Raw genomic sequence first — 10,659 nt, 5'->3', positions numbered from 1 at the left:
CCTCAAAGGCAGTCAAGGCACATTTTTACAAAAAATTCAGCTGAAGTGAGTCATTACAGTCTATGCAAACACAAATTCATATAACCTCAATTATCCACTGATTAAACCACAACACATCATGGCCTTTCACAAATGTGAAAAATTACAGGTCAACAAGATTTTTTAGCAATTGCATAGAATGACCTTGATTTCTACAGTGCTTTTGACAAGTTTCTCTCTCTCTCTTTGAATAAAATGCAGAATATATATCAAAAGACTGGCACAGAAAGAAGCTTGACATTGCTGAGTCATAAGAAACAACATATTAGACTGCCTTTACAAAAAATATACAAGACATTTAAGATTAATGCAAAAAAAAAAAAAAAAATCTAAAATACACTGAGGCAACTTTTTTTTATTGATCAGTTATAAAAACTTTAACATTCTACATACTAACCTTATCAACCTTTGCAATGCAAAGCAAGCTATTTTCTGTAATTGTGAGAGACATCCAATGTATTAGTCTTGCTGAAATGACTAGATGCATAACAAGGTGCAATAAACAGTAAAGCTATTTGCGCTACAAACTATTTTTATGATTATGATAATACATTAACATACGGAATATAAAGCAGCACAATTGACTGTTTTTGTACAGGAAAAATAACTAGAAGAGAAACACACTCGAGTTACAAATAGCTGTGCCGCTCTAAAAATAAGATAAGTTAATAACATTCGAGTTAGTCATGTTGCTAATAAATCCTGTTCGTATAAAACGTACTGCGCGAGTACGACCATTAGATGGCGACAAAACCTTACATAATTCATAGAGGGTTTCATAACACACAACAAAATTGATTTCCAACAGATAACCAAATTATCACTCTGTACAGCTTTAACTCCTTCAAGAATTAAATGCATGTAAATAATGTTACAAATCAACATTAGAGTCAGTGCTGATGTAGTGTATGTATTTGAAGAATCTGTGGTTCAGCCAAGTTCACGTGCTGAGATCTTCAAAAGCTGGCTTTAAACCAGAGGTTTTGTAAGTCCATGTTCTTGGACTGTGTCCTGATGTGACTGAAACCACAAGCTGTTTCAGAGTAAAACTTTTGACACATGCATTATAACCTCCAAGTGCACCATCCCGAATCACAATTTGCGTTGAACTATATAAAATATGATGAACAGAATCTGAATGTTTTAATTGGAACTTCTTTGTACTTTACCAAGTAAGGAGCTGCAATATCAAGACAACGCCTAAACAAATAGAAATAGACATGGGCCAAGCTCATTTTATCTCTGCATCAATACAAAAATACAAATATTGTGAACCACTTATTAATATGACAATATATAGGATATGTAATATTTATTATATTTATAATTATGCTTTACTTTTGAAATTTTGTGTACACTGACGTGTGCAGGTCCAATGAAAGAGATATATATATTCGTTTTTTACTTAGTGGCTACATTCTGATGTGTCTTATTTTATTTCAACGAGTCTCTTTCATTGGTGTCTATATTTTATCTAGTTTTTTAATAATTTTATTCAAAGTACAGGGGTTGCGTAACGGCGTGTGACGTCAAAGCAGTCACAAGACTTCAGTCGCATCGCGGCCTTCGGCAGCAGTTCACGAACAGACACGCGAGCGCGCAGCGATGGGGCTCAGCGCGAGAAGAAAGAGTTTCATAAAACCCGGATCGGTGTGGATGTTCTGAAACGCATCGGATCGATCGCTATGGAGAGCTGACCCGTAAACACAGCGAGAGTTTGAACGTCGATGCTGTTGTAACGTCGCTGATTGACATTGTGGATTGCTTGTTGTGACACCTCCAGACGTCATCTCGAGCCGCGCATCTGCATCTGTTGTGAGTAGTCTAACTAACCCAAGCACCCCTGCAGCGCAGTCCGGGGGTGATGCTGTCCGTTCTCTCGTACGGTAGACTGGTGGCCCGAGCTGTCATCGGCGGACTCTCTCAAACCGACAGCCGCGATTACAGCCTGGTGTCCGCCAGCTTCGGCTTCGGGAAGGATTTTCGGAAGGGGATCTTGAAGAAAGGGATGTGTTATGGAGACGATGCGTGCTTCATAGCCCGACACAGGTCTGCTGATGTGCTAGGTATGTAATCATTAAAACGATTAAAGGCTCCTTATGATACATGCAAAGAATCGCTTCTGACGTCACACATCGGTGGCATCAACAAAAGCTATAGCATCACACTATATTAGCATAAACCTGTTCATCTTATTTTAACATTAAGATTTATTTGAATGTATTTTATTACATTTTACACAATAAACCTTAATCATAGTTATTACTGTTACTATAAATAATGGAGCACAATTTATTTTAACACTCGTCAGACGGGCCTATACGAACGTTCTGAATCGAATTTTAAAGCAACGTTGCTGCAACAAAGTACCATTTCCCATTGTGACGTCAGTAGCGTTAAGATCGACTCATTCCATAAACCTACTGAAATGACCCAGTCCTTTCATTCCAAATATCATTATTAGAGTGTTGTCACTATTTTATTATGAAGTGCTCCCACTTTTAATTTGAAACAGACTCACTTCTTCAGTCTCATTATTACATTAGAATAAAATGTTTTTTTATGAATGTTTTGCTTCTTTATTTTCCCCTTTGATGTTTTTTTTTTTTTTTACATATATTAAATTGTGTTCATGCTTGTTGCTTGTATACATTTACTATGTAATAAAATGAACGCAGAATTGCTGCAGCTGTCAGCAAACAATAACAGAGTAGAAAACGAGTGGAAGTTTTTCTATTTAGTACTCCACGTGACTGGAGGGTCTAACTGTTTTAGCTACTGTTAAAAAGTCACCACACAGTACTTTCTGTATTGTGATATGGAGGGTTACGAGCACAAAGTGAGATAAGATATTAAAAAGGATCATGTGTTATGCTACCCTAACTAAGTGTAACACCTTTAAATTAAAATGTAAACGTGGGTAGCAGTGAAAGTAGTTCATTTGACATAGCTGCTGGAATTTAATACTAATCCATAACCTAATAGTCCTGTTACATCATAACATTGTTTGTAACCTGAGAATTTAAACCGTTAGGGTTATCAAGAGTGCACATTAGTTTATATGTAACACAAAACCCACTATTTTAGTTACAAGGAAGTCAGTCTGAAAGATGGGTGCAAAACAAAAGATGAACATCGAAGAGAACAGACCAGGGTTTCATTTGGGAATTAATTAGTTAATTGTATTTTTAGAAGGCCTTTTTTTAGTAGTCTTCAAAGTTGATTAGGCCTTGTACTGGTTTTGTTTGTCGTTTAACCCACTCATAAGTACGCCTCCAAATTCAGACGGAAACATGTTAGCCGGTCTCTTAACGTCTGCCAAGGCCTACTTGGACAGCCGTATGTCAAAGTCAAATTAACCCGGGATATAAATCCTCTTCTGCAGCTCAAACACATGGGCAGGGTTCTGTCATGGGTTCTTGTCTTTAAAATGGCTGTAAGAAGGAAGAACAGAGACTTTTGTGCAACTTTAAGCCATAAAATCTAGCTGTGGAAATCCCAGAGTTGCTTTTAGAGAGGATGCAGGTCGATGTGAGGGGACTTTCCTTGTATGGTCACAAACGAGGGTTCCTGCTCATTGTCTGTCAGAAGGGAAGCTGGGAGCGCTTTGTAGGGAAAATTCCCCGTCTGGTGAACAGATTTGGATATGCACATGACATCTGTAGGGTGTAGGCTGTAAATGTTTGCTTTCTCAATATTCATGGCCAGCGCATCTTGCAAATCATTTCATTTACTTAATGTTTGATTATTATGGGTTTTTTTTATGTTAAGTTGCAGAAAACATGTTAAATGCTAAACCAAAGGGTGAATTTAGTCACATAATCTTTTCAATCATGCAAATTGCATTGTCCCAGGACTGTTTCCAATTTACTCAAATTTACCAACGTGGCACTTTTTTTTTAATGATTTCAGCAATAAGTCAACATTGCAATCAAATCAAGTGTGATTCAACCCCTGAATTGTGAATATAAAATATTAGTAATGATCAATTAATTAAAATAAATATTATTAGACTTATTTTCTATTGTAATATTTTGTAAAATGTAATTTTTAAAATGTAATCCTGTCATAGAAAGCTTTCAGCAGGATTATTCCATTCTTAAGTAAAAGATTATCTATTATTTATCATTATCTTTTATTATATTAATGTTGAAAACGGTTGTGCTGGTTCAAATCTTTGTGGTAAGTGTGAAGGCTTTTATTTGAAATAGAAATCTTTTGTAACATTCTAAATGTCTTTACTGCCACTTCAGTTATAGCCTTCTAATGGTTTTGGTCCTAACTGTGTGTCTTTTCTATGACCTATAGGTGTAGCTGATGGAGTAGGTGGCTGGCGTGACTATGGAGTCGATCCCTCTCAGTTCTCTGGGACGCTCATGAGGACGTGTGAGAGGATGGTCAAAGAAGGACGATTTGTGCCAAGCAACCCAGTGGGAATCCTCACCACCAGCTATTATGAGCTACTTCAGAACAAAGTACCACTATTAGGTGAGAACATTCATTTTTAGTTTATGGATTATGTAGTGAATTCATTTCAAGCTACAAAATAGAAGTGTTGTACAATGCTGTACAATGGAATTTCAAATTAATTGCAGAAAAAGCATTTGCATTTAAATTTATATTTTTTAGATTTATTTCTCAAATATATTTTCTGTTTTCTAAAGAAAACATTAGGGAGATTATATTCTAATGTGTTTAAGGCTGTTGAGATTGCAGCATTATGCTCTGGCTTCAATTAAGGAGCAGTCACACAATTTGGTGTTCCGTTCACGTCCATTAAAAAAATTGCGTAAACAGAAGAGCATGTGTCATGCTTTCTCTACAAAACAAAGTTCAGTTGTGTATCAACTGAAGTTCAACTAATTTTGCATGCTTAAAATTCCTCTCTTTAATCATTACATTTGCAACACGTTTAGTCCAAGTATCCACAGACTGTGATGTAACTTTAGAGTCAGACTATTATTCCCACCTGAGGTGTTCGCTTGCAGTGGCAGCTTACTTTACTCTGCATGCAGAGACATGTGAGACTGTACAAACGGATATGCCGTAAAACTGAGGAATGGATGTTATGTTCTGGGACAGTCAAGGGTAAAGTTTTATTTTTCCTGACTTGGGGGGGGGGGATGGTTTTTGGGAAGGGTCTTGGCTCATTTTTTTTCTCAGGATGACATCAAAGCAGTAACTAAAATATAATGGACAAAAATGAGTCATTGTGCTGCTCTTAAAAACATGCTGTGGACTGGATGAGTCACAAACAGAGTGTACTGGGTCACAAGATTGGATTTTGGTAAATTTGCACAGATTCAAAGCTTAAATGTCAGTTTTTGTTGTTGGCCCGTTTAAAGGGATATTCCAGGTTTGATATTACACTCTTAAAAATAACGCTTCTTCATTGACGTCAGCAGTTCCATGAAAAGCATTCAACATACATAGAACCTCGCTTTTTTTTTTTTTACATTCCATTGTTTTTTAAAGAGGAAAAGTGTTCTTTAGATTATTATTAGAATGTTTTTTACACTAAGAAAATGGCAATTTTAAGAACTGATCACTGAAAGGTTCTTTGGGGGACCCAAAATAGTTCTTCCATGGCACTGCTGTGAAAACCACCGTTTGGAGTGAAGAGTGTAATTCGTTAGTGTTTAACTCTCATATTGTGTTCTGCTCATTCCAACTCAGCAAGCATATTCTGTTTATATTATCACATTGGACTAAATCTTACTAATTTTGCTCATACTGGGTATAACAGCTTCCCCAAAATGAGGATAATGTTTGTAATATATTTTTCCCCCACCTTGTTATACTTGAAACAGTTAGAAATGACTGAATATGTTTTCTTTCAAATTGCACAGGTTTGGTATTTCTTTTTGGAACTGATTGATCGTAGGCCTCATTGATCTGAAATATGCCCCTTAGTTTTTGAGTGAACATTGCCAAAATTATCCACAAATAATGCCTTTGTATCACTCAAAACAGAAGTGCATATGCTCATATCAATGAGGTCCTTGACCAATAATTTCCCCCAAAAAAAACAAAACCTGAAAAAAAGATCTGGTGATGATCTAGCATAATGAGAGATTTACAGTCAATTTTTTAAATACTGGTCATTTTTGACCGAAAACACAAATGTAACAAGGTAGGAGAAACATTTTTTTTTGGGGAGAGCAGTTGTGTTTATACCATGTGTGGGCAAAGTTACACTGGAAAGACCATATAAGCTAAAATTATTTTCAGCAGAGCACAAGAGTTAAATAATATGACTTAAAAATAAATAGTGAACACTGTGGCTCAGTAGGGCATATTTTATTGTACCTATGTTTTGACTAAGGTTCTTTTTTGTCTTTAGGAAGCAGTACAGCGTGTCTCGTGGTACTAGACAGGCAGAGTCACCGGTTACATACGGCAAACCTGGGCGACTCTGGCTTTCTGGTGGTTCGAGGAGGAGAGGTGGTCCACAGGTCTGATGAACAGCAGCACTACTTCAACACCCCTTTCCAGCTCTCTATCGCCCCTCCTGAGGCAGAGGGCTCCGTCCTCAGTGATAGGTGAGACCGTTTGCTCTGTTATGTGACTTTTTCCTCTCGCTTTCTGATGATGCAACAACACTGTGTCCCCGAGCTAGACGCGAGCGAGGCGTAATCCACTGGCTGTCAGTATGAGAGCATGATTAGGTCCTCACTCTGTGAGCCTGGTTATTAACCCGACTGGATTATCAGTTCCTCCTGGTGAGAAATGAGTCACCTGGTGTGAACACAGCAGCGTCTGCTCTGAAGTTTAGGATATGTAATGATCTCCTGCTCCTATTTCAGATCAGAACAGCTTAAACTGTCAAAAGAAATAAATTATAATTGTGCACATACCCTAAAATGGATAGAATTTTAATCTGCAATTTACTGGCTTAACTATTTATAGCCAATAAATAATCTACTACCTCAATATTGTTTAGAACACTGATTTACTCTCTAGCTTTTTGAGATGTGTTCTTTTAATTAATTGATCATTACTAATATTTTATATTCACAATTCAGGGGTTGAATCACACTTGATTTGATTGCAATGTTGACTGATTGCTGAAATCATTAAAAAAAAAGTGCCACGTTGGTAAATTTGAGTAAATTGGAAACAGTCCTGGGACAATGCAATTTGCATGATTGAAAAGATTATGTGACTAAATTCACCCTTTGGTTTAGCATTTAACATGCTTTCTGCAACTTAACATCAACTGATCCTGTGATTTGTAACTTGTAATCCTGTTACATGAAATACACATATGTAGTTTGAAATTGATTATAATTTCTCTGACATATGTGGTGCAGCAAGCTGCTCTGAGACCCTTGAGCAAGGCACCAAATATGGCTGCCCACTGCACTGGGTGTGTGTTCACTACTGTGTGTGTTCACTACTGTGTTAGTGCACTTGGATGGTTTAAATGCAGAGCACAAATTCCGAGTACAGCTCACCATACTTAGCCACACTTCACTTTTTATTTGGAATAATCTTGCAGCTCTAAGTTGTGCATTCACTAAACGTTGCCAAAAACATTTCTGATCGATGTCTGGTAAACATGACCTTAAATCAGTGCATTACAGTGACGCTATCACGGTTAAGCGGTGTTGTTGGACTCTTCTCGCACTGAGCTACATCCGGTCAGTTAAAATTTTGCCAATGAAACTAGTGGAGATGACCTTAGCATGGCCTCTATAAATCCTGGAATTAGTTGGTCTCTTTTTGACAGATGAGTTAGTGGAAGAAGTTCTCTGAGGCCAGATATTCTACAGTACCACATGACCTGGGACTGGCCGGCCAGTCTGGCACAGACGGAGGGAAAGATAGCCAGTGTATTCATACATAGCATCTGCCGCAGACTTCCTGGAACAGAACACGACACTTCATAGATGATTCCATGTGCTTTATTCTGTGATGAGGATCAAGCTATAAGCTTCTTAGACTGAAACTGCTTTTATTCCTCTAAACTTGTGCTCCTAAATATGGTCCGCAAACAGCAGTGCTTACTATATTTTAGAGTTCCAAACACATTTCAACGCATGGAGTAGGTTTTGATGGATCATTGTGTTCCTGAGAGTTGAATGTTTAATTTTTACATGTATGTGAACCGTCAAATCCAGAATATCACATTTCATAATTAAACTATTAAAAGTTTACTTGTATTTTTAGGTAACTACTTTCTGTTCTCTCGTTTCCCACAGCCCTGAGGCTGCCGATAGCTCGTCCTTCGATGTCCAGTTGGGGGACATCATACTCACAGCTACAGACGGTCTCTTTGACAACATGCCAGACTACATGATTTTACAAGAACTCAAAAAGCTCAAGGTACCAAAAACCATGAACAGTTCCCTCGGTCCACTTTTCTGTCCTCCAGCGGCACTAATATGGATTGTGTCCTCTTTCAGAATACCAACTATGAAAGCATCCAGCAAACAGCCAAGAGTATTGCAGAACAGGCCCATGTTCTAGCATACGACCCCAATTACATGTCTCCATTTGCACAGTTTGCCTGCGATAATGGCTTGAATGTCAGAGGTGAGATATATTGATTTTAAAATGAGAGCCTTTTTCTTGACTGACTTTCTCTTTGATAATGGTCTTGCTAATAGTCATCATTGGCATCAAGAGTGTATGCATTTGCTCTGACAACAAATTGATTGCAATTCTTTGCATCTTACGCATTTGACATGCATTTACATACTGAAAGTATGCAATTTATCAGACCAGTGCACTTGGAAATTTGACCAATTTCGATTTCACTATTTTAGTCCGTTGCCAAAGCAACATTTGTCATTTCATTTACTTGAATTCAGTGCCTTAAATTATATTCATGCATTATATTATATTCAGTTACTTTAATTAAATGCATTCATTATCAGACTGATGCATTTTTACACTCCTTACAAACAGGGTTTGTAATTGCTGAGTAAATCTTTAATGCTGACATTTGCCTGACATAATTCCCTCTACATTTTCATCCCAAAGGAGGAAAACCAGATGACATCACGGTTCTGCTGTCAATTGTAGCAGAGTACACAGACTAATGCTCGCAAGGGGTGCAAAATGCTTCTCTTGTTGTCTTCCTCTCGGTCACTGGACTGGCGGCTGTTTCCTGCTGGCAGGATTGAGGGCTGTTTGAGTTTTCTGTTTCTGGCAGGTACTTGGATCTCACATCTGTTCATTGGGTTCTTTGGCCTTACTAGACCATTCTTCAAATGATGTAGTCTGCAGGCTCAAGTCAAAGACCACCTTGATACGGACTGGAAACATGGAGTTGTGTTTGACAAGGGCTACAACAGGTGTTGAACACTTCCCCAGTCATCCAGAAATTTTGGTAATGAAGGTTGTGAAGCCAAAAATTGCGAAAAAATGGGCAAGAAAGGATTAACAATCTGATTAGGGAAAAGAAAATTCCCAACAAGAACATTACGATGGGTCATACAGTAGGAGTGTTTAACTTTGCAAAAGGCCAATGGGAGATGTGCTTAAGTTACATGAGTCTTGAGATGGTACATGTTGCCTGTTTACTTGCCATTTAAAAAGACACTCGATCTGTAACCTCTGGATAGCCATATGCTGAATGCCAGCTGAGATGTGATGTTGATTGGCACGAGTGACTACTACAAACTCTTCAATAGCTAATGGACAGTTTGTATTTTGGGAAGTATGTTTAGAATTCGGACGAGACATAACTTTACAGTACTAGATTGATTATGAAGCTTAACAACATCAAAATGCTGTCAAAGTTAACAATCAACCATAGAAATGCCTTTCCTTTGAGATATTAATTAGTGGAATTAATGAAGTTCTCATGGGTGTTTTGTTTAAGTGATTCAAAGTACAGGGCAAATTTACAGTTAACTAGGGAAGACAGACCTTTTCCGTTAATATTTATTAATTTAAAACCGTATTAAATTTTTTACGTAATGACAGCAGTACAACAAAATGCAAGGGATTGCGGGATGTGTTGAGATGAAAAGCAGTTCCACTTAAACCACTTTACGATGTGTAGATATTTGGAAAACCGGCTGAATATTTATATATGGAATGTATGCATTTGGAAAGTGTAGCCTATTACACATCAGATGTATATGAGAGTATATTTGATAATTGTGTGGATTCTGTGTTAAAATATTTTTCTTTTTTTTTGTAAAATGTAATTTTAAAATATCCATCAAGGTGTTTACGCACAAAGCTAACATCTGTGAATGCTTTCAGTGGGTATGTCATGGATCACATGACCTAATAAAGTTATATTTTTATAACTTCTGTAGGTCACGGTTTTTCACAGTAAATTACGGTTTCGCTGTTTTAAAGTAAATATTAAATTTATGAGTGTAAATTATGTTCCGTGATAATGTCACAGATGCTGTCAATAGTTGTTATTAATATTTATTTGAAGAAATATTTCATTTAATAACCTTAAAAAATACATTCTTAATCTCATATATATCATATATGTCTTAAGCATGTGTGTGTGTGTGTGTGTGTGTGTGTGTGTGTATATAATATATATATATATATATATATTATATACACACACACACACACATGCTTAAGACAGACTCACCCTCATGCCATCCAAGATGAGTTTGTTTCTTCAGATTGGGAGAAATA

General features: G+C 37.1%; 1 protein-coding gene across 1 annotated transcript; it reads left to right on the top strand.

The window, feature by feature from the left end:
• The first annotated feature begins 1,598 nt into the window (after positions 1-1,598).
• pptc7a (protein phosphatase targeting COQ7 a) lies at positions 1,599-10,167 on the top strand. The gene is made up of 6 exons (XM_059504232.1): positions 1,599-2,105; positions 4,348-4,527; positions 6,383-6,581; positions 8,244-8,367; positions 8,448-8,577; positions 9,028-10,167. The coding sequence occupies exons 1-6, from the start codon at positions 1,904-1,906 to the stop codon at positions 9,084-9,086; spliced, it is 894 nt and encodes a 297-aa protein (XP_059360215.1). The 5' UTR covers positions 1,599-1,903; the 3' UTR covers positions 9,087-10,167.
• The last annotated feature ends 492 nt before the right edge of the window (positions 10,168-10,659 follow it).

Source organism: Carassius carassius, chromosome 21 (genome assembly GCF_963082965.1).
Source record: "Carassius carassius chromosome 21, fCarCar2.1, whole genome shotgun sequence".
NCBI lineage: Eukaryota > Metazoa > Chordata > Actinopteri > Cypriniformes > Cyprinidae > Carassius > Carassius carassius.
This window is presented reverse-complemented; position numbering and strand designations above follow the sequence as displayed.